Genomic DNA, 25,832 nt, shown 5'->3' on the forward strand with positions numbered 1-25,832 from the left:
CCCTACAAACAATTTCACAATTGTTCAAGGCAAGATCTTTGAAAAAATTATAATGCTTTTTCATTCTAATGTTTGTTCTCTTTAAATTTACTGAGTCCTGGAATTTAATTACCAAACCTTGTATTTTGCACATTGATACGAAATATGTAAATGCCACTACTTATTGACCTTAAAGCCTTATTGCTGTTCGTACAGGCGAATGAAAGTTTGAATGGTTTTTGTTAATAGGTACCATGACATCTCATGCCACCGAGACGACGTCCGTCACAAATTCTTCAGAAGAAATTCCATCCTTACATTTAGCTATTCTGCAGATACTTAAGAAATGGATCTTTATGTGCAGGCAAGATTTCCAAAATCCGAAAGTTGCTCAAGAAATGGTCGATTTTCTATCAAGGATTGCATGCATAGGAGAACTATACCAGCGATGGGTCGAAGAACTCAGAAATATGCTTGATATCCAGGTAAAGTAAACAAATTGAATTTTCATGTTTAAAATTCCAAGGTACAGTACTCTTATTATTATCTTAATCATTTTTAACCATAAGGCATTTTTCTCTAAATATTTGGAATAAACCATTCCAGCCCTCTCCCACTATTCCTTCCTGTAAGAGCCATTTCCTCCCATAGCACCACTTTCGTTATTTTACATTTTTCCCCTCTCTCTCCCTCGACCGCGCAGTCAAATAGCTCAGTGTATGAGCTTTTTCACAAAGTGCGTAGCTAGTTGGTCTCTGGTGAGGGTTGGGTTCCATGGATTTTATTTCCGAAAACTCGAATCCCTGAATGACAGAGCTCAATTGGACATTATTTTTCGATATTAAATCTGCTTATGATACTGTGTCCATTTCTACTCTTTTATACATCCTAAAATAATATTTCAAGGCATCAAACAAAATAGTCGGCATTTTGGAGTCTTTACTACAGCGGACAGAGTTAATTATAGAAAATGCATCCCAACAGAAAGCTATCTATGCAACGTGGGGGTGCCTCAGGGTGGGGTGATGTCGACCACCCTCTTTGCATCCACCCTCTTCTATCTTTATGCTAACGAAAGCCCCACACAACAAAAATTAACGTGCCAAAAATCCTTGAGCCCAAATTCGGCATAACAACCTTAGCGATCATACCCCCACGCCAACTCATATGTGTATGTATACATGTGTATGAAATTGTACATGTGTATATATATGTGCGTGTGTGCATCGTCACTAACCTAATGGATTTTTTTTTTTATTTATTATTTTTTTTTTATAGGTCCTAGCCGCTGAAATCTCAGGAAAGTAAGCGGCAGGACCTGCCAGAGTAAAACTGAGTCTACTGGGTTCCTGGTCTGCCTCCGTGGGGCAACGTTGGGCCTCAGCAGGGGTTTAGCGGCTAAATGACCAGATGAACAACGGTACACGACACTACACATGAGCAAGTCCCTCACACTTTTAAATCTCTGACTGGTTCACCCACAATGAAAGCAACGCGGAGATGGGGCAACCCCTGGTGCCGTATGACAATAACACACTTTACCCTCTTTGCAATTTCTGTCTTTTCCTTCCAGTCTTCGGTCTCCCTCCCCTCTCTACCTTCATCACAGCGAAAGCCCCCACACATCAAAACCTTAACATGATAAAATTACCTTACGCCCAAAACTCGGCCTAGCAAACCAAAGCGATATTATCCCTACGATAGCGAAGATTTTTCACTTATTCATATTTTTTCTTTATTTTATTTTTTTAAATTTTATTTTATTTATTTTTTTTATTTTATTTATTTGTTTTTATTATTTTTTTTAATTTAATTTTATTTTTTTTTAAGGTCCTAGCCGACGAAATCCCAGGAAATTAAGCGGCAGGACCTGCCAGAGTGAATCTACAGCTACTGGGTTCCTGGTCTGCCTCCACGGGGCGTAAGTGAGACAACGTTGGGCCTCAATAGGGGTCCAGCGGCTAAATGACCAGATGAACAACGGTACAGAACACAACACATGAAAAATTCCAACACACTTTTAAATCTCTGGCATTTCCCAGTGAACTGGTACACCACAATGAAAACAACGCGTAGATGGGGGAAACTCCTGGTGCTGTAAGACAACAACACACACTTACACCCTCTTTGCAATGTTAATGCAGAGACACTAATATTGGAGCCGGGCCCGGTTCCTGTTGCCAGGGGTAAGCACTGGGGGGCACGTGCCCATGGGGTGGTTGCTCCCTGGTGGCAGAATGGTCTGTTCATTAAACACCGAGGCCGTTTATAGGCGACAAGGATTTTTTTTTTTATACAGGTGGAGATAGGCGTATGCCTGCGTGTCACCGTCGACAGGATTATATATATATATATATATATATATATATATATATATAGTACTATACCCTCTTTGCAATTCTATTTGAACAATTTCTAATTGAACCATTTCTAAATTCAAAATAGTCAGAATTCTGGAGTCTTTACTACAGCAGAGAGTTATTTATAGAAAATGGATCCCACCAGAAAACTATCTATGCAACGAGGGGGATGCCTCAGGGTGGGGCGATGTTGACCACCCCCTTTGCAATTCTACTTGAAACATTCCTCGCAGCACATTCAAATTTCAGCTCCTTCGCCGATGATTTAAAATTTATTATTTCAAAAGACTCCAAACATATTCAAGAAATGAATAATCAAAGCTCCAGTCAAATTCAACAATTAATAGATTTACAGCTAGCCAGACTCCAACTAAACAATGCCAAGTCAACCCACATGACAAATACGACGAGGAAGTTCAAGAAAGACAAAGTTATAGTTAATGGTGAGACAATTCAGAAAGTTTCATCGCATACTGACCTAGGGCTAACGTGGGATGAACACTTAAATTTTAAAAAGCACTTTCTAAAAACAAAGAAGACCTATGCTGCATTCTGGGCTATTCGCCAGCAGCTCGTAGGCTGTCACAACATCAAATTGATTTTTCAGTACATTGATAGGTGTCTCATACCTATACTTTTTTTTTTTAGGAGTATTAGCAACTAAGGCCATATTGCTCTGGGGATATGCGATGGTCATCCCTGACCTTTCCGCATCCTCCGTATTTGGTGGTCACGGGTTCGAACCTCGGTCTAATCAAGAAGCGTGTGCTATGCACTGCCGCTCCTGCCCACAGAGACGCCCTTGCCTATACCTCTATATGCTTCAGAAATTCTGTCCTCTGCACCTGCCTATCAGGGTAACAGATTCCTGACGATGGAATACTGGATTCTGCGGTGGCTGAACCGTCTGGGAGGGGAACCCGTTCACTATCTCGAAATCTATTCTTCTAGTCAAACTAGGCATAACCCCCTGGAAGCTCACTGTTCTCAAAAAAAAAAAAAAAAAAAAAACTGTTCACACTCGCTAAGCTGCTAACCTGCCGGATTGATGCTCCATCAATAGAAGACATTATCTCACTCCCAAAAGCGAGGAATAGAAACCACCAGAGCCAGCAATCTCCAATTAGGACTAAACTCACTAAACTGGACTCCTAAATGGAACGTTCCCGTGTAACATGATTCTAAACTTCAATACCTTCTCCATAGATCCCAAAATTTGTATAAAATTGTACGCCATACATAAAAAAAAAAAATTGTACATCCTCCTAGCAAACTGGCTGTTCAGGGGGTCGACCTAAAGTGAATAAACAGACGATGATAATAATAATAACGACCATCCCGATCATTGTGTCAACCATTGGTATGGTGCTAAAGACCCTACACAACAGCCTAGCAGCAATAGATCTCCCGGTGAACACCTACAAGGAACTCCAGAAAGTGGAAATCCTGACCACCCGTAGGAGAGTCAGAGGGTTCCTCGACCAACAGTAACACCAGACATAATAACAACCATCTTGTGCACTTTGTAGCAATACCCGTCACGACGTGGAACCCCCAATCAAGGAGAAATAATAAAATAATAATAACCTCTTCCATTTTTCATGAAAAAATCCAAAATATCTTATTTTCACTCTCTGAACAACAAGCATAATTCTTACATGCAATTTCAGGTTATTTCAGGTTTACTTACTTTTCATAACTAGTTCTGAAATTGCATATATGGGCTTTGTGATCAGTGTGTCCGTCCTCTAATGGGGAAAGAATGTTGAATCTGCTCAAAACGACTTATTTCTGTAAGTAAATTCCGTGAAAGTGTTTGATTTTGTTTTGGCCCAAACAGTTGTCTTAAAAAAAAAAAAAAAAAAAAAAAAAGCGAAGTTCAATAAATTTTGATGGCACCTGTTTCAAATATTCGTTTAAAAAATAGCAAACGATATGATTCCTTGTGTAATTAATTTGTACCTCGTTTGATTTTAACCTGCTTAATTTTATTTCTTTTACATTCATCACCATGTTTCCTATTGCCTCTTTGGAATGTCCCATTGCACTAACGCTACCGAAATCACTATAAAATCATACTAAATTTAAGTAATTATAAACAGAAATAAATAAATAAAGTAATTACAGTATAAAGAAATACAGTTTATTTACTAAATAAACTGTATTTCAAGGATGACAAGAAACATTCAACTAACAACTAAATTTAATGTCTAAACAAAGCAAAGCTAATGCTAAAGGTTGAAGAGAGAACAAGATGGCTGTCATATGGGCTGTCTTCAATACCAACAAGACTAATTGTTAAAGGGGAAATCAGGCACTGACTCATGCACTTTTAACATAAACCAAGAATTTTAATTCTTGGTTTTTCATATAAAATTGCTTCCATTGATGCTCTTAACATTAACTGATGGAAGATACTTCATATTTAATGAAAACTAAATAAAATCAAAAATGTCCTGAAGAATGACTGGTGTCCTTTTAAAAACTGATTCAATTATACTTATTCTTTACATTTATATCTATTTATACTTTCACTTATATTTTGCACGCTTGGAAAGCCTATTGAAAATTTTCTCATAACATTTTTTAGGAAACAGAAGGTACTGAGGATCGGAGGGAGAGGGACGAACAAACCACAATTGATGAAGAATATGAAAAGGTAAGTTTCTTTAATCTTTACATAACATTGGAGTTTATCCTGAAATTTAGAACTCCGATGTAGCAGAGGAAATAAAGGTGACTATGATATGTCGAGAAGTATCTTTAGTATAATGTTAAGTTAAAACATAATACCTTAATTCATTTATTCACTTTCTTAAAAATTAGTCCATATTTCTTGGATTATATATTATTGAAAAAATTAACGAATATTGATTACAGATGATATCAATAATATTAAACAAATTGCGTTTCGTATATAAAATATTGCGTTTAAACTCAGCTTTTTACGTGCACATACTAACGTGCCTAACAGAAAAGTGTACTTTTAGTTTCGAATATAAAACAAAGTAGGGGCAGTATTTTATTTAGCCATTTTACGCTGTGAAGCTTTGATTATTACAAATGACAGTATTTAATTGATACACTTGATTGATCCATTTTTCAATTTTAATGCATTTGAAAGAACCATTAATCTTAGATCATAAAATTCTTGATGTAATAAGGATTATAAACATCGCAATATTCAAAGTGCATTATGAAATTTATATTATGTATAATGACACTATTTTTTTACAATAATTAATTTTATACTTAAATTATAAGCGTTAGTATTCGCTCATATTTTTGTGGAGAATGTCTTTATACTTTATATTCCTTAAAGTAATTTTAAGGATTTGTCAAAATTAATTATCTTACTAATGTTACCTACATACTCCATGAATCTAACTATTGTAGTCTGTCACTAGAATTAATATATCTTTGATTGACCTATATAATGTCTGTAAAAAAAAATTACTACAAAGAACTCAAATAATTTGCATATCGACATGCAAATTACTGCAATGCCACCTTATCTAAATCAATTTGCAAACGTTTTCGTTTTCATCATCGTCTAATTTGCTCCTAGGCAACTAGCGCCATGAGGTATTTGTATTGTGTCTGTAAATTTTGTGTATTTTCTGATCGGTATCTATTTCAACCAGCAAGTTTGCCTGCTTGCTGGTTGAAATAATTGAGTTTCCCGGTGAAAAATATCACGCGACCCTTGCCCGATTAAAATTTTTTTCGATCACGGCTCTAAAATAGCCCATAAATATTCATCTCGTCCAGACGGGATTCGAACCAGGAACTTTTTTTTGTTGATAATCCATCGATAGAATAGAGATCTTTGACATTCAAAATGCATTAAGCTTTGAAGCCGATTTTAAGGATTTCCGACACTGCGCAACTAAATAGCTGATCCTACGCAACCGCAACGCGAGTTAAATCCAATTTGTGAACTCTTCCTGGGTTATGCAGTGAATTGCGCTGTCCTCTTACTCCGCACTATAATCCAAGACCCACCAGACATACTAAGAGAGGACCAGAAAGCCATTTGCCAAGCAAACGAAGGATATGAGCCCAACAGCTAGAGCCCCCCCCCCCTTTCACAGCAAACGAACTACAAGAAGCGGTATCACAAATCAGAAACAAAGAGTGCCCCGGCACTGATCTCATCGAGCTGGAAATGGTCAAGAAAGCAGCGGGGGTTATGCCGGAATTTCTACTTTGGCTGTACAAAACCTGCCTCAAGGAAGGCCAGTTCCCACCATCTGGAGGACTGCCAATCTAAAACTGATCCTCAAGAATCCGAACAGATACCAGGAAAATCCCAATTAATATAGACCTACAGCCCTGTTATCAATGCTCGGCAAGTTCTATGAAAGACTATTACACAAAAGGCTTCACAACCACTATAACGAGGTAAACCTGAATTCACCCAAGCAATATGGCTTCTAACCAAGATCATCAACCACTGATGCCATCCAAGGCCTAATCATCAAAGCTATGCAGTGTACCAAGAAATATTTCCTGGTCTTATCCGTGGACTTTGCCGGGGCGTTCGACAACCTCTTGTGGCCGAGCGTTCTAGGCAGGCTCAGGGCAGTGAGAACACCAATCAATCCGTACAGTAACATCAAAACTTCTCTCGGACAGGAATGTCCAAGTAACGACGACCTACAAGCTGACTTGGCTGGTCCACAGGGACTGCTCCCAGGGATCTGTCCTGCGGCCGCTCCTGTGGAACATGGTGTTTGATAAGTTCTTCACTATGGACTTGGGAGAAGTAGAAGCTCAGGCCTTCGCAGACGACCTCGTGCTGACGGTCACGGCGGATTTCGGACAGAACCTTGAAACGCTTGCAAACGAAGCCTTTGAAACCCTGCAGGACTGGGCAAAACTATAAATCCTAAAAATCTCGCCAACGAAGACGGACTCAATACTACTCAGAGGGAGGTTAAACCTCAGAAGACCACCGCAGATCAAACTGGCAGGACAAACAATCAAACTGTCATATCAAATATCTGGGATTGATCATCGACCAAAACTTATCGTTTAAACCACACCTAATTTACCTAGAAGAGAAATTGCGGAAATATACAGCACTTGTATATGTTTAGTCCCCAATCCCTGGGCACGCAGGGATTGGGGGCTAAACAGGAGAATCCTATCCCTGTATTATAAAGCCATCTTCATCCCGACAACGTATTGATCCCCCATATGGTACATGAAAGCCGGAACGGCAGTGAATAAAAGGATACTGGAAACGATCCAACACAACAATATTACTAACAATAAAAGGAGCATGTAATAACATGGTAACCACGAGTGCCCTGCAGGTCCTACCATCGGATTCGAAGATAACCCATAGCAGACTCATGTACCCACTATCTAAAGGAACCCAAACCACCTACAACGGTCTTACCATCGACATCACCAACAATAGGAAAAACGAGAAACAAAAAATAATGGACCACCTGGTACAAATTTGGCAGAGAAGATGGACAGACGAGGAAAAAGGAGCGATAACGAAAAAATGTATTCCCCAAGTTACTAAGCTGTATCGAAAGGCTCCTGAATGTCTCTACCTGGGCATAAACACTACCTTTCTCCTCACCGGCCATGGGCCCTTCAAGGCTAAATTAAATGCCCTGGGCATAATCGAAGAAGTACACCATCTCTATGATGAACTAGAACATGGCAACACGTCATGCACCAGTGTGAAATATACGAATATATTAATGTCTACTGATCACGAGAATTAAATTCTATCCAGATAACCAGGAACATAAATCTCCTGGATACACCAGAAGAATTTGCAGCCTTTAGTCACTTTGCACCGGACGTCTTTTCCAGACGAAAAGTACGATTGGCTGTTCACCGGGGTGAGCCAGAGTGACGAAAAAAGGAATGGATACCTAACTGATAGGATAGAGAAACTGAGGACGGGATGCATCCCATGATTGACAATCACCGGAACTGATAACCCGAAACAGAGGACAAGTGTAAAGCGTAAGATGTCTAAGGGCCCGGGGGTTTCCCCTATCTCCGCGTTGTGTACTCTGTGTATCACAGAACTTTGTGAACGCCAGAGGTTTAAAAAGTGTAATGTGTGTGTTAACGTTGTGTTGTGGCGTGTTATGTTATTCTTCTGACCATTTAGTCGTTGGGCCCCTAGTGGGATCCCCGTTGCCCACACGTAGTCCCGAGGAGGCAGGACAGGCAGTAGAGAGACCACTTAAGTACTCTAGCAGGCCGAGGACAAAAGGTGTAAGGTGCATCTAGTGTCAGACGGCACAAGGGGTTTCCCCCATCTCCGCGTAGTATTCATTGTGGGTGTACCAGTCCACTGGAAATACCAGAGATTTCAGTGTATGGATATTGTATATGTGTAGTGTCGTGTACCATTATTCATCTGTCGTTTAGCCGGTGGGCCCCTGCTGAGGCCCAACATTACCCCACCTTTGCCCCGTGGAGGCAGACCAGGAACCCAGTAGACTTAAATTACTCTGGCAGGTCCTGCCACCTAATTTTCCAAGATTTCAGTGGCTAGGACATAAAAAAAAATAAAATGAAATAAAATAAATAAATAAAATAAAAAAGGTAAATAAATAAAATTAAATAAAAATAAATAAATATAATAAAAATAAATTCTTATATTGTATTTAAATTGGATGTATATGTGTGTGTGTATACAAGTACATATACACACAAACATATATACACACAACGTACATACACATACCAGTGTCAATCATGGGGTTGATGTCGCTTGAGTTGATAGGCCGGGATGTGAGTGAAGATATTTTGGATGTGTTAAGCCTGGGTCTACTAATTCTAGCAGTGCATATTGCACCTAGATACCGCACCCACCAGTAAGTGTGCAAGACTGGTGTGTGCCAGCAGTCCTGCTCCTGGGCTGCCCACACCCAACAGCTAACAAAACAAAAAAAAAAAAGGTACAGGTCTTTAGTCAGTATTAGTAACCACAGGTATACTCCTCCTTTTATTAAATATCAACCTGCAAAACCGTTGAAATTCTACAAAATTCCTTTCAATACACAGCCAAATTAATTCAGAACCCCTAATAATATCAGGTACCAAATTAAATAAGTCTAATCTGAATTCGTCATACAAATTGCATTCATATAAGATATGATCCCATGTTTCCAACCTTCCACAAACACAGTAAAAATCTTCCACTAAACCAAATTCATGTAAGTTACTTTTTAAGGAACCATGCCCCGTAATCAAATATGAGCACATTCCATACTTGGATAAAACCAGCAATGCAATTTGTTATTAAAATTAAATTCGACACTAGGTTTAAATAAATAAGTTACCCTACCAGTACTACTGGAACCCCAACGGTCCTGCCATAATTTAATTAATTTTACCAAAATTTTTGTTCTGTTTGCTAATTGCAGAAGAAACTTTATTAGTAATCCCCATAAATGTAATTTGTTTTCCCTTACGTATAAAGTAAGAAAAAGCTCTATACACGACTGCTAAATCCAAAGGCAATACCCCCGCAATCACCTGTAGAGTATTAGTCGAAACGGCCTTACAAACACGCAAAATAGTTAACAACATTATTCTTTGTATTGATAATAGTTTTTGTTTAAATTTTACATTGACAGCATGAACGTACCAGATTGATGCAGCATACGACACAATCAAAATAAAAATAGCTTTGTAATATAGATACAAAATGCATTTACTTAATCCCCAATCTTTTCTGGTAACCCTAACTGTAGAAGCAGTGTAATTTTTTATTTTCCTACTTAAATAATTCAAATATTGTGAAAATAATAACTTATCATCTAAGATAAAACCCCTAAATATTTTACCTGGGAAACAAGAGGAATTTGTGTACTGTTTACTAATAGTTGAGGTGGTCTGTTGTAGTCTAATTTTCCTTTTAATAACATCATGACAGTTTTAGTAATGTAGCCCAATCAGTCAAATCCTGAACAATAACCTACATTCTACTTTCTAAGACTGCTCTAGATCTCCCTGTCACGCACAAAACCAAATCATCAGCATAAGCCACCTTATAACAATTAGGGATTGTTCTACTTAACGACTGGTTTAAGACCAGATTCCATAAAATAGGACCCAACACAGATCCCTGTGTACAACTGCGATCAATAACTCTTAATTGTTAGATTTTGAGATCTTATAATAATCTGCCTATCCATTAAATACCTTTTAATAATTTGGTATAACAAATTGGAACAATTTAATTCTCTTAATGAAAAAAAGAACACTTTGATACCATACAGTATCAAATGCTCCTTCAAAATCTATGAATAATGCTAGCATATATTTCTCACTAGAATTTACACTAAAATTAATTAAATTGCATAGGGCATCCTCTGTTGAGCTTTTTCTCTTAAAACCATACTGATATTTAAAAGATTTTCTTCATTGAACAATTTCTTTAGCATTAACAACAATCTTTCCAATATTTTGCCCAAATTTGTTAACAAAGAAATGGGTCTATAACCCCTAGGATCAGTCAACAATTTGCCAGGTTTTTATAATAATTTTAACAGAGCAAATTTTCCAAAATCCTGGAAAAACTCCTTTCAATGAACACTTATCATACATATTAACCATTATTTCTGGACACAACTCAACAAAATTTTAACACAATTATTTTCAATCAAGTCTAAACCTGGTGTTTTATTATCCCCAACCTTAGAACATACAAATTTCACTTCATCAATATTAAACAACTCCATCTCAGATGATCCAGTATATTGTTCATTCCCCTGTCTAATATGTTGCTGCTGTACACTATCTTCCCCACAATTGTCATTCAGAAATAAAGTACTAGTAATAGTAGCAATTGTAGAGTACCAATCAATAGACTCAGTATCATTTGAATACACAGTATTAATTAAATTATTAACATTCAACTTGTTTCTGGTTAACTTAAACAACAATCCTCATGGCTCACCATTTCCAGTAGTACAAACCAATTCTTTCCCTGCATTAAATTTGTGTTGAGAGATTGCCTTATGATATTCTCTCCTCTTAATTTTATACATTTCTTTATACCTTAATGCTTCATTATTACTTCTACCCCTAACCCTCTGAAAAAGCTTCCTCATTCTAAACACTCCTCTCCTTAATACTGACAGCTCCAAAGACCACCAAGGTACTTTATAACCTCTGTTTCCTTCTCTTAGCAGCCAAATTTAAAGCATTAAAAATGCATATTCAGAAGCAGTTAATGAATTTAAATTGTCCCTAGTATAAATTTAAGAACTATGTAACACAGCACCTTTAAATTTATCCTACTTAATATTCTTATAATTAAATCTCAAAATATCATCTGTTGACATATCTGTATTGCTAATTTCTGATAAATTTATAATTATTACAATAGCTCTGTGATCATTGATAGTCATATTTGTAACAACGTCCTAAGAACTGACTCTTCAATTTAATTGATTATTTACCAAGGTGATATCAATATTGGAAGCACCATGAATTTTATCAAAAGTATATGGTTTAAAAGGTTCATTCAAAACACTTAAATTATGACATAAAACAAATTCCTCTATTTGAACACCTCTATAATCAACCATATCACTATACCACAAATGTGATTTTGCATTTGCATCCATTGCTAAAATAAGATTACTAGAAGCTACAAAATTCATTATATTTTCTAAGTATTGCACTGAAATATCAATATTAAATGAAGGTGGACAGTATAGAGATACTAAATAGAATGATATCACATTAGTTGAAACATGAATACAAGTAGCCTGTTCAGAGTTAAACCTAAAACTACAATAGCAGTTTTAGGTTTAACTACAGTAGTGTGTATAACATGAGCAGTTATTGGAAATCCAGTGACCTTAAAAGAGTTTGAAAATGTGCCTACATAAGGTTCTTGGAGACAAAATATCATAACCTCCTTCAGTCATACCAACTTTAATTTCATCCATGACATTTCTTGATTTTTGACCATTCAATTGAAAAATTCTTAAATAATTTACTCTATGCTCATACGTACTAGCATTATTCATCATAATTAATTTGCATACTTGCAATTTCCAATGCCTGGATATATTCAGGGCAGTTAACACCTCTTATAGAATGATCGTGAATCCTTCCCTTCCTTTTACAATTAACACATTTTGGGGTACCATCCTTATCTTGACAATCACTATATTTATGCCCCCCCCCGGGCACAATGCCCACAAGACACAGTCCTATGCACACAGTTACCAGCTGAATGCCCGTATCCCAAACATTTAAAGCATTTGGATATTATCACAAACTTTCTGAATTTAAAAGAGGCAAACCCAATGTGTATAACCTATCACAAGCTAAGTACACCTGTATAATTTTGGATTCATACTTATAACCCAATTATTATACCTGGCTTTAGATCCAGTACAAAATCTAAATAATACACCCTCTTTAACTTCCAATTCAGTAAAACCAAAATCCTTAAAGTTCTTATAAAACAAGTCCTCAAAACATTCCTCCTTTTCCACATTCTTTGGCACATCATATACTAAAATTGAAGGGTCTGAAAGTTTAATGTTGTCAAGTTTTAAACCTTTATTTACTAAATGTTCAGAGTTGATAATTTTCTTCAAATCCTCCCTTTTAACTGTTTCAATCAACACTCCTTTATTTCTTATTTTTTAAATTTCTAATTTTAATGTTTTAAGCCTTCTTTCAGGGATTAAGCCACAACATCCTTCACCTCTTGACTAGAAGTAAATTGAGTATTGTCTTCTTCGCGCAATATAAGAGTATTGCCCTGTTTTTGCTGAATGTTTTTAGTTTGATGCCAATTACTTCCACCTGACACACCTTCATGATCCTCTAAATCAACTTGAGCACCCAATTGCCCGTTTACAACACCTGATTTCAGTTTATCTGCATGAGAAACTGTCTGTTGTTCTCCAATTGTTTACAGCTTGGGCTTATCTCTAATGAGATCATCGAATAGATTGGCTCTTAATTGTAGTTCATCAACTCTAGCCTTCAAACGATCATTATCAATGAGCAAAGCTTAGTGATTATTTACATGTCAACCCATTTATCTAGTATAAAATTTGATGCTGTCTTTATAAACTTATTGGCTTCGTTCGTGGTGTAATCAACCACAATCTTCTTTAACTTTGTAACCAACTCATATATCATATTTACATCCCCATACCTGCACCTTTGCTCATATAATGTATATTGTTGACTATTATGTCACTCTCTCTGACATTGGTACCTATGCTACGCCTGCTAATATCCCCAAAAAAATTGTCAACATCAACATTAAGAAATTCTGAATAAGCATCTGGTATCTTTGGCTCTGATGTTAACTGTAAATCCTGTATACCTTCTCTGATCCATAACACCATGCTGAACCTCAGCAGCTGTCATGGAACCTACATCATCATCCTCATTCCTTGTACCACTAACTCCTGGATTAGAACTGAAAGTTGCACCTTGAACTGAAGTTTGAACCAGCTTTAGCACTCTTAGTTTTATGCTTTGGATCTGTTGATTTTTAACCACCTCTCCGTGTAGCCTAGGAACTCGCGAGGGAAGGGGGGGAAGTGTCAGGCTGTTCTTCTCTTCCTCCCCACCGCTATGATTTTTCTTCTTCTTTCTCCATATTTTAAACCAGATAATTGATCAACCCAGTAACACCAGAAATACAGTAACTTTCTTGATCTATCAGCAGTAAAACTTGATTACGTTTCCCGCCAAATTACGTGTCCGCCGACGACGATCGTTACCACATGGCAGCCAAATTGGCTCTGCCAATGCGGTAATCCACACACACTTAACCAAATAGCAATATTACAAAAGCTAAGTATCATTTCACCTTGAAACTATTAAAAAACAGCTAAAGGAACTCTTCCACAGTTGACGTTCGCCGAACTATCTCATTTTTCCTTGTGTGCAATCAATTCGAAAGAACAAACAACCCCTTCTTGCCGAGGACGGACGCTGTCCCAGGAAGGACAACTGTACCCACTCGACGGGAAAAGCAGTTAGATAGCGCATTCGCCCTATTGGCGATCTGAGCCGCGGCTCACCCCTTTTACTCCAAACTACCAGGAGGGAGGGGAGCGAACCCCGTTGTCCTCCTTTCGTCACTCCTATTCTTTCCTCTGGTGGGGCATGGGCTGCCCCCCACTGTGAACTATGGTCATCTTCCCTATAGACCCTATACTTCTGCCTTTTCTCCCCAGTCTTCAGTCTCCAACTCCACTCTACCAGTGTGTGGCTTGTATACAAGCCCCACACTGGTAGAGTGGAGAAATTATGTTACGCCCAAAGTTTCGACCTTTTAAACCCTAACGCAAACTCCACGCAATTTAGCGAAGATTTTTTTAAAGGTCTCAGCCACTGAAATCTCAGGAAACTGTGTGGTGGGACCTGCCAGAGTAAATCTAAGCTACTGGGTTCCTGGTCTGCTTCCACAGCATAAGTGGGGCAACGTTGGGGCTCACCAGAGATCTAGTAGCTAAATGGCCAGAACAACAACGGTACACGACACCACACGATCCAAGATTCACACACTTAAATCTCTGGCATTTACAGCGTACTGTAACACACCACAACGTAAACTACCCGGAGATGGGGAAAATTCCTAGTGCCTCTTGACCCTAAATACACTTTACACTTGTCCTCTTACACAATATATAAAAGGTCTAAGACCGAATTTGAGGAATACTTGCTGTCTGTAACTTTTATGAGTTTTCTCATATTGTGGCCGAGTTTCTCAGACCATGATTACGTTTTTTTTTTTTTCTTAAAAAAAGTTGAGATTTTAATTTTGGAAGACAATCAAACCTGCCATAGAATACATATCATTTACAGCAATATAGCGTACTGCTGCCTCATGGATTTAGTTACTTGGGCGTAAACTCCAAGCAAGCTAACCCTGTGACTACAGAAAGGCATATATTAATGCAGACCATATGAAGTCGTTTTTGTCAGAAAATTCTTTATGTTCCTCCACCCAATCATGTGTTCCACTTACCACAGGTCACAATAATACCACACCAACTGGACTTAAGAATTTCGTTCTTGGGCCAGTGACCAATGGAATCAGTTAATCTTCACGAAAAAGTTTAGACTCAGATGGCGTACTGATTCCCGACATGTTTTGATCTGCCTTGAAAACGAAATAACAGCAACTCAGCTTATTTCTCCTGAACAATAATCTGATTTGTGTATCAACACAAGTTGCAATGTCAGCAAACAAACCTAAGGGAAAAAAAAAAGAGCAGGCTGCAATGTAAAGTTAAACATGCAAGTGGAAACCCCGAATTCAAAAGGCACCTCGTGGACAAAAGCAATACTCTTTAACAGTGTTTCGCAACCTTTTATAGACCGCGTAGGCATAAAAAAAGTATTCCTTAATTTAGGCGGAGTGCCCTAACAGATATGTGTATTTATTTCTGTTTTACATTTTATTGTATATAAATATTAAATGACCCAGAAAATGAACTAAATAAGATATCACGCATATTTACACAATACTGTGTAAATATGAATGAGACGTTGTTTTAGTTAATATAAGCTGATATGAGCAATAATTTCGAATTATTAAAGCCCGTCTGCTTTGCAAAAGAATGTCTAAAATGTACTCCCTAAAGTCCTTAACATTTTAGAGTTAATTAAAAAAAATTTCAATTATGAAATATTATTTCATAATTGAAAGTTTGAAACATGATCGAGTGATATAACATATCTATTATATTTTTCCATTCCTTTATGCTTATTCAATGATCTGTATATAAAAGACTGAGGAGATAAGGACCGTTGTTTATATGCGCCTCGTATCACCAATAAAAACTCTCTCTGATTTCAATAATACTAGTAGTACCATATAACAAATTCTGTTGCGTTCACCTTAGGTGACCGTTCTGCTGTGCCAAATTAACAACTGTGTCCGCTGTTGTGAATAAAGCAACAATTGGAAAAAGCGTAAAAGTTGTAGTGAGAAGCTCAAAAGAGATATTGGAGAGTTAGATAAATTGGCCCAATTAAAACTTAGCTCCCTTGCCAAATCTCATTCATTCTTTTTTATATACGTACTTATTTTATATATTTTATATTCGTATTCTTGATTTATTTGTATGCTTATTTATATTATAAACTAATAAAATGATCCTCTGTTAATTGTTGAATAAATCACAGCAATCCATTTTGTATTGTAAACAAATTTTTGTAATACGTTGCAATTAGCGAAATGAAAGAATTCTCATATTTACTTCAACGAAAATACTAACTTTAATAATGAAAGTAAACGTGTGGTAACAATCACAAATTTCGTGAATAGCACAGCAATTACGATCGTTGCCCTCCGATACCATGTGAAGGATGTCCGAATTCGAATCTTGTAAAGACGAAAGTTTGTTGCTTTACACACTAGCGGAATTAGTCTCTCTCTCAGTGGGTTGCACAGTCCCTCTTCCCCCACCAGAAATTCGGGGGTTTTGCGGCAAAGTAGACAAATTTCCACAGAATACAGGCACAACAAAATAACGCCTTATAACCGTAGTTGCCTTAGCATGAATATAAAACGACAATGGTGGGCCGTTTCATTGCAGTGGTAAATATTTAATTATAAATATTTACCATAGGTGTGGGAAATATTAGTAAAAAAAGCATTAAGACGAACTTTTGGATATATTAAATCACTAGTGACAACTATAAATGGCCACTGTGCCCTGGCGTTGTCCCTACAAATAGCATTAAAACCATATTCTTGAGTTGCTAATTTAGTCAGGTACAGCTGAAAAAGTTCCTAATGTATCTCTACGATATTTCTAGTTTAGTTTTGCCGTATCAATAGTGTACAATTTTTCATTTATACCCTTACTGCATAACACATGAAGCGCATTTTTACAACTCTCTTTGCTCTCTTTCTGGTTCCGCACAGAAATAAGATCGAATGTCTGCAACTACGTCCACTCTTCCTACTTGCATAATGAATTTTCTATAATTAGTAAAGTCGGCAGAACGCTTAGAAAGTCATTTCCGGTACTTCCGTTTAGACTGAAGCTCATAAAGCATTCTTTGCTCCTTTCACTTCGTTACATTGTTAGTCATGTCATTCAGTTCTCTTTCTTGCTCTCAATCAATTCAAAAAAAATAATAATAATAAAATAAAATAACGATGTTCCCTTTTCTGCAAATTTCTCAAAGACTTGTTCTTTTCCATTGCCAATTACATATCTTTAGAATTCCATTGTCCCCAATATTCCATTGTCTTGCATGCCTTTTTTATGGCTGGTTACTGGTCGAAAGTATATTAATTGCTTCTATATTCATTAAAGATAGTTTACCTTGGCTGATTATACCTGCGCTGCTCAGCTAACTCTTATATGCATACTTTTCATGCGCTTAACATTCCTTCGTTCTTGCCCTATATGTTACTGTGAACCTAGCTCTGGTAGTAGTAAGTCGCATTTCTCTGTTCGTAGTGTGAGTATGCTCATTTTAATTATTGTAGTGATGCTGTTTCAAATATATGCCTTGTGAAAGCAGTGTTTATAACTATTAATCTTTATAGGCCAAGTAAAATCACATTGCGTTGCTTAGGATTATATGTTTGTCTATTAAGCATGGAACTTACATCGATCGATAATTTGCCTATATTTAATTTAGTACAGAACTTGGTGCCTGCCGTAATTTACTATAAAAACTAATATTTTCGTAATGCATGCTGTACAATCCATTGAAGTTGGGCATCTGCTATTGTATCTGTAAGTCAAAAGGGAAAATTCAAACGTAGAGAAATACCCGAAAGCAATGATTATCTGGTAATGGCATAAGGATGTGTGTTTTTTTTAAACCACAGGGATTATATTTTGATTAACTGATTAAACAAAAATACTATTCTCACACGTAGTTTGAACTATTTAGAGCTTTTCCTACTCGTTTCAGAGGGTCTGGATTCACATCTCGTCAGGGATTGGATTTAAATGCCTCTTCAATCGCGACGTTGAAGTTACTAATTTCTAAAAAACATTCCTTAGGTTCAAGCCTCTAATAATTCCTAAATAGCATTGTATGGGGGTCTGTGGAAAACGCTTGCTCTGCCGCTGGTTGCAATTAAAATAGTGTCTAGGTGATTTTTATTATAATACAATTCAGATTTAGGTTTGCGGTGTACAACAGATATCTGGTCTAATCTTTCTGATCCTTCCGCTTCTTCTACCCTCTTCTGATCAGTATTCCCATCACAACATGAGCCTTCGAGATTCTTGTTATGATGGGAACTTGTTTTCTCCTTTTTCATAAACAACAACTAGCAGTGGTGGTATATTTTATATTTTTCAGAATTGTGAAAATCGTGTCTATCTTTTACGCTAAAAATTGACCATTGTGCATAGAAACGACCTAGTTTTACACCTCCAGAATTAGTTTTCACCACTCTTAGAAACTTTCTGAAAAGAAACTTTCATTTAAAGATAGCCGTTGAAAATAACCTGTAGCAATGAACGTGCTATTTCAGTTATGAAAATGCAAGAATGGGACGTTTTGTATTCGTACCAGTAGTCATGTCTTCCAGCAATGTGGAATGTCTAGAGAGCTTTCCTACTCTTGAATGCCGTATGTGAAAAAAAAAAAAAAAAAAAAAAGTCTTAAAAAAAGTTAGACACCGTTATAATATTACGTGATGGTAGTTCCTTGCCTATTCTCAATTCTTCCTTGGAATGCACAGAATATTTTTCGCTTCACAAGCAAGAATCAACTTACTATATTCATTTTACCATGCACAGATATGTATAAAAATAACGCTTTAAAGTTCTGAAATGCCTTCAGGTATTTTATAAGAAGCTATGTATGTTATCTATTGCAATATTCATTACATCATTAGCCAACTATAGATTTGTATCCCAAAATATTGTGATGGGTGACCCTATTTGTTCATTCATTATTCGGCTCTCGTTACCAGCAGAGTGGTTATGATCCCTGTTCTTCCACACTGTATTTGAAATGTTGGGATTCAAATGCTATCTGGATAACAGGAAAATTTGCAATCTTATACGCACTGCGGTTGAGAGTTAAGTCATTCTTGGGGGAAGGTTGTTTTTCTGTTTTTGTTTCTGGATTGTTATTTTTTATTCAGAAAAACTCGGGTTTTTCATTTAGCAAAGCTGGAAAACTGTTCAATACATGCAATTTACATAAAGGTGCTTTATGTAAATTACATATATTGATAAGTACATTCTTATCGACTATAAATGCTAAAATACTATCAGAATGATTTGTTATCTTGCGAATGCCTATTTTCTAATACGAGAATCGTTCTCCCTGTAGAAAACTTTCGGTAGAGAGAGAGAATATCTTTAACAATGTTGAAAAAAGCTTTATGCAAATAGTGATTATTAAGAAGGAAATCGTGTAGCATGCGGCATGTAAATAAGTACTCTTCATTTCACACAGCCATTGCAGCGGCAGTAGGAACCCATCGCAGCTTGTACAGCAGATTGTATTTAACTCTATTAAGTCTGACAACTTAAGAATAGAGCAACATAAAAATCAATGATTGAAAAATTAGGAAATATTTGTATTATAGAAAACAATAGTGATAATTGAAAGTTTCTAATTTATATTTTTGTATGGGAGAGAAGGAGGCACATAAACGATAGTAAAGTGAAAATTTTTAAATATTTACATAAAAGTTACACATAATTGCAATACACCCACACAAAAAAAAAACAAAAAAAAAACCAATCTCAAACAAATGAGCCACCATGGCGTATAAGTTAGAATGCTCGGCGGAGCCAAACAGATCCATATACTGAATTTTACAGCCCTTGGCACATCAAAGCACTGCATATCGGCGAGTGACGAAAGGGGTCACCTTCCTATCCGACTCCTCTTCTTCCTATTTCATATCCCCGTTTTCACCCTCCCTCTCATCACTTTCTCTTGTACAGCGACTGCCCCACATGTCCAAATTTAAATCACATCAAATTTTGCTCGACCTTTTAGGTTCTCTAGAAATAGTTCTTTCAGCGTAAAACCCCACGCAGCGCTTTCTAAATGCAATTTTACTTAAATCAACAGCGATAGCGCCAACCTTTATTTTAGGTCCTAGTCACCGAAATCCCAGGAAAGTAAGTGGCAGGGCCTGCCAGAGTATAATTAGTCTCTTGGTACACCCAGCTGGCCTCCCCGTCGCTAGGTATGGTAACGCCGGGTTCCACTGGGGGGCCCGGCGGCCAACAGGCCGGATGAACAATGGGCACAACAAACTACATACCACATGACCCATACATTATTTTTAAACCTCTGGCATAGACAGGGTACTGTCACTCAATACACAGAACATACGCGGAGATGGGAGAAATCCCCGGAGCCGTCAGACCCTCAACATACCTATACCTACCATACAGATAATTTTGTCTGTTATTTAGGGTCATTCACATCTTATCACCACTAGAGTTTAAGATTAACATAGCGAACTTCGAGTGTATACATCCACTGCCCGAGACGTACTGATGTAAAGCAAGGTTTCCCAAACTTTTTCAAGCGCGGACCGGTGTTTCCAGATTTTTGTTTCTTGGTCCACCTAAATCTATAAATTAATGTATTTTCAATAATTATACTCGTAGGTTCAGGAAATAATGACACTATCATTAGAACATTTAACATACCAGTAATAATGCAATTAGGTATTCATTAATATCAGTAAATATAAATAAAAGATAAGTAATTCATTTCTTTGTTTATTATGAAAAATTTACATATTTTAGGAAAGAATTTTCTTATAGTTTTATGTAGGTATATTTCAAATAAGTTGTTCGCGGACCGGTACCAGGCCGCGGAACACACTTTGGGAAACCCTGATGTAAAGTATGGTGGAGGCTTGCTCACCAATTCTGGTTTATATGTGGATTCGGCAGAGTATTTATGCCCCACTCGATACCAATATTTTAATGACTGATAATAATTGCGCATGTGTGAATCCACTGACTCCTTTTTATCCTACTTATTTTCGGCAGTAGCACTGAAGTTGATCTCAATGATTGTGAAGGGGTGTAGCAGGTATACAGATCCGAAAAATTTGGTTAGAAGTTAGGAGTGTGTTGGTAGCGGTGGTGAGCCTTCTCTTGATTGTGAATGAATATATTCATCCAAAATCAGCAAAACATCCGTCTTTCCAGTTAACTGAGTCGTCCGTTTTCGTGGAGAAATGTGATTCTTATGAAGGGAGAAACTTTAGGGTTATTTTGTTGCCGATTAGTTATTTTATTGAGTGTGCTCATTTATATGTGGTGGAATAACTGCAATCAGATGAAATTATCATTAGACAGAATTTTTGCTCCTTTTATGACTTGAAGATTCAAAAATTTTCGACTCTTCTGATTTACATTGATACTGAAATGTTTTGTGATGTGTTTCAATGGTTTCATCAGCCATAAATCATGGATAAATTTTTTTCAACAATGTAAAAAAAAAACAAAATCAGGCTTCATAAGAGTACTCATCGTCCTCTCTTATGCTCGTTCGAATCGGTCACGAGAAGGAAAAAACCTTCATCTAACGCGCCCGAAACACCAATAAATCGGTCAAATAGTGAGTGTCGAGCACTCAGGATGAAGGTTCCGTAGTCACGGATGGTCGTTAGTGTAGTACCTCAAATAGAGAGCTTTATGGTAACTGAAAAAACGTTTCTAGTATTCCCGGCTTGGCCTAAAACTGAGAACTAACGAAAACGTTGTCTATTTGAGCCTTTCCAGTTGTTGTGAATGACAAGGGTGGGAGAAGCAACTCCGACTTCTTCCTGGAGAAGCGATTTTAGTATTGAGGGAGAAGCGACTGGCAGGTGAGGGCCGTGCAAGACTCCGCGCAGATGCCTCCCCACCACCGCCGCCTCAACACTGGCTCTCTGAGTACCTCCTTGCCGGACAACTCCAGCTTTGAAAGTTGTTAAAATACACTTCTCGTCGCAAAATTTATACATTACCTTTAGAGACTTATTAACTATTTAGCAACCTTTTTGTCACCAAAAAGAGAGTTATTTAGTAAAAAGAAGCGAGCTATCGAAGTGCAATAAAAAATCGTTTTTTAAATTTTTACACCAAAAGTAAATGATAGATTTCAATCGGAATAGTTTTCCCCTGATAAGCATCTAATAATGCATAGCTAATGTAAAGTGTATTGATGTCTAGCGGCACCAGGGGTTTCCCCATCTCTGCGTTGCTTTCATTGTAGGTGTACCAGTTTACTGGGAAGGCCAGAGATTTAAAAGTGTGTGAATTTTGTATATGTGTAGTGTTATGTATCGTTGTTGATCTGGCCGTTTAGCCGCTGGACTCCCTACTGAGGCCCAACGTTGCCCACACTCGGCCTCGTGGAGGCAGGGCGCCTCCGTAGCCAGGTGGGAAGGAGCAGCAGCAGTGTGTAGCACACGCTTCTTGATTAGACCGGGGTTCGAGCCCGTCACCACCAAATACGGAGGATGCGGAAAGGTCATGGAATGACCACCGCATATTCTCGGAGCAATATGGCCTTAGTTGCTAATGCTCCTAAAAACCAAATAATAACAACAACAACGTGGAGGCAGACCAGGTACACAGTAGTTTGAAATTTTACTCTGGCAGGCCCTGCCACCTAGTTTCCTGAGATTTTAGTGACTAGAGCCTAAAAAAAAAAAATTTTTTTTTTAAATAAACTCGGTAAGAGTGTGCGCTGGAATTATAAAAGCCAATTGGGATTTATGGGTTTAATTTGGACGAAATTAAGTTTTTGCAGTTTGTTTGTGGTTATACGCTGGCGTTTTAAGCAGAGTAGGAGAGACTGAAGGCTGGGGGGAAAGACAGAAGTATGGGAACAATACAGAACGCGACCCCAGGATATTCAGTGAGGCAGGCCCGTGTCCCAACAGGAGAAGAATAAGGGTTGGCAGGAGAGGAGTCTCCTCCCCGCCAGGGGAAAGGGAGTAAAGGTACCAGGCAGGGAGCCCGGTACAGATCGCCATCAGGCATTGGCAGTAGAGAGCACGTGAAGAGTCCAAGCGATCTGAACCGGATCTTTGTTGGTCATGTAGATTCCTACATGATTCAATGTAGATTCCTACATGGATTCAATGTAGGAATCAAATCCAGTCGTAAGGTCATACATGAGGCAAGTCTCGTCCTATGGTTGGTCATGTAACCTGTTCAGGTCGCCCAGTGTGCATGTTATGAGGATGCTACCTTGGGTCCTGGTGATATTTTTTTAGTTCGTGCGTTGGCCATTTGGTTTAGCCATCCAGCTAGTGGTCCAGTGCGAATAATTTGTATCCAGTTCATTTCAAGTCCTGTGTCAGTTTGTCTGGTTCAGACGTAGGTCTTCCTGGTTGTCAGTTCCCTCGTGAACAAAGCTAGATGATGGTCAAGTTCGTGGTTGTAGGTTATTTTGATACAGTTTTCTTGTGTATTCCAGTTTTCTCCAGTCCTAGTTTCGTGATTCATCATCAGATTCCGGGTGCTGTGCATGGTGGTTTGCTATAAGTGCTCTCCTTCTAGCGAAGAGTTTCTGTGCAAAGATAGTAAGGGCTTTGCATTCATGTTCCGAGTCGAGAAGATGCTGTTCCATGTTCTGCGGGAAGTAGGTGATAGCAGTGGTGAGCATACATCGCAAGTGCTCATAGTGGTCGCAGTCATACATGAGATGTTGCCATGTCTCCTCGCCGCCACAGAGGCAACGAGGATCCTCGGTGATTCGGAAGCTAGACAGTTTTGCATTAAATGGCCCGTGCCCGGTGAGCAGAAAGGTGATGTGGAGCCCCGGTTGGAACCAACTCGGGGGTTTTGGAAAGACTGTTTACGCTCGGAAGGAACTTCTTGGTGATTTCCCCTTTAGTAGACTCTGTCCACCTATTCTGCCATTCCTGTCAAGCAGTCCGGTTTTTTCAAGCTTCCTGTTGTTGACGAGGTCCAACGTATAGTTCAGGATAGTACACGGTATTTTTTTTGCCATATTATATGCCAGGGCGCATCTAATGATTAAGTCCAGCGGGAGGACTCCCGCCAGAACCTGGAGTGCTGACCGTCGAGACAGCTCGTATGATTGTCAGAATTATTGACCGCTGGATATTGTCCAAGGTTCTTCTATTTACCACTGTGGGTACCTTTTTGTACCAAACTGGTGATGACCGGGATAGCAATGTGATTTTTAAATTTTTAACTTCATTAGCGACGGAAATAGGGGGGGGGGGAACACGAAAATTACATTTTCCTGTCTGGCGCCGCCATTTTTAATTTTAAAAATATTTTAAAATTATATTTTAAACCTACTCATCGAGCTCTTTCCAACGGTGTATAATAAGCTATAGGTTGTCGAAAACATTTTGTTCCCCCACATTTCACCTCCCCATTTCTCAGACAATTTTTTGTCAACAACGATCAATATGGCGTTACGTTGGCCCACAATGTACAAACCCATGCAGAATTTCAGGTCAATAGGTTGAGTGGTTCCAGAGATACAATGATGTGACAGACGGATGGACAGACAAACGAGTGACATTATAAGGGTCTTTCGTTAGACTACGGACCTTAAAAATTATTGCCAAAACAGGCCGCCACTTCCGATATGACTGGAATAAAAAATCATACTCGGTTTTTATTTGAATTAAGCGATAAAGCTTTCTGTAATTTTAGGTGGGAAATTTGGGTGATGCCAAATACAGTTTCCTCAAAGAAAAGTTATGACAACCTCTTCTGTGACATGTTAGGTGTGATTTTGATGATCGCTATGGGAAATGGATAAATCTAAGCCGTTGCATCACAAACTTAAACATAGAACCATTTACAGCGAGTCCTTCCAGACAAAAAGCTATTTTATGTCTGCAAGATACGGTACAACTGTTGCAACAATGTTAAACAGCCTCCTAGTCCAGCTTTCAAACACAAAAAGTGGGCAACTGTTAATTTAATTTTACATCTCATTAAGTTGGAGGCAAGCGTTGATAGCGTGTATTTTATGATCGTTTGTCTGCTGTCCGTAATGAAAACAGGAAAAGTGAGATACAGAGTTTGAACCATGTGCAAATGCAACTGATCAAATATTTATTAAATAAATTATACAAAGGATATTCCTTTTCTGGACAGTTCTGGTTGCAAATCAATTTGTCTTGGGAGGAGTTCTATGACAATGCCAATCAGGACAAGTATTATTGCCCTTAACCTTGTCTTGCTTTTCTTGTATACGTATTTAGTTGCAAGTAACTTGTACCTTGCATGTGATCAATGAATATGCATAGATTTCGGAACATTATTTTGACAAAATGACTGAGTTTATCGTGGGATACTTGAGAATGATGAATTTTGAAGATAGCTCTTAAGGTATCTTTTATGGAAATGGAAAGTCATTTCCATAGAGCTACCAATGTGCATATATGTGCGTGTGTATGAAGCACCGATGCTGGTTTTGACTCTGCTACAAAAGGTCCGAATACAGTGTACGATGGAGTAGCCTACTATACTGGTGTGCAAAACTTAAGAACCAGTCAGGTTTTCA

General features: G+C 37.9%; 1 protein-coding gene across 1 annotated transcript in view; it reads left to right on the forward strand.

Moving 5' to 3' along the window:
- Positions 1-25,832, forward strand: part of LOC150089623 (1-phosphatidylinositol 4,5-bisphosphate phosphodiesterase epsilon-1-like) — a 634,994-nt gene that overhangs the window by 147,042 nt on the left and 462,120 nt on the right. The window contains exons 11-12 of the mRNA XM_090390053.1: positions 229-464; positions 4,930-4,998. Coding sequence (XP_090246179.1) covers positions 229-464; positions 4,930-4,998 — 305 coding nt within the window. The remainder of the gene's footprint in view (positions 1-228; positions 465-4,929; positions 4,999-25,832) is intronic.

This window comes from Mastigoproctus giganteus, chromosome 2, assembly GCF_048544385.1.
Source record: "Mastigoproctus giganteus isolate SK-2022 chromosome 2, ASM4854438v1, whole genome shotgun sequence".
Classification (NCBI taxonomy): Eukaryota; Metazoa; Arthropoda; class Arachnida; order Uropygi; family Thelyphonidae; genus Mastigoproctus; species Mastigoproctus giganteus.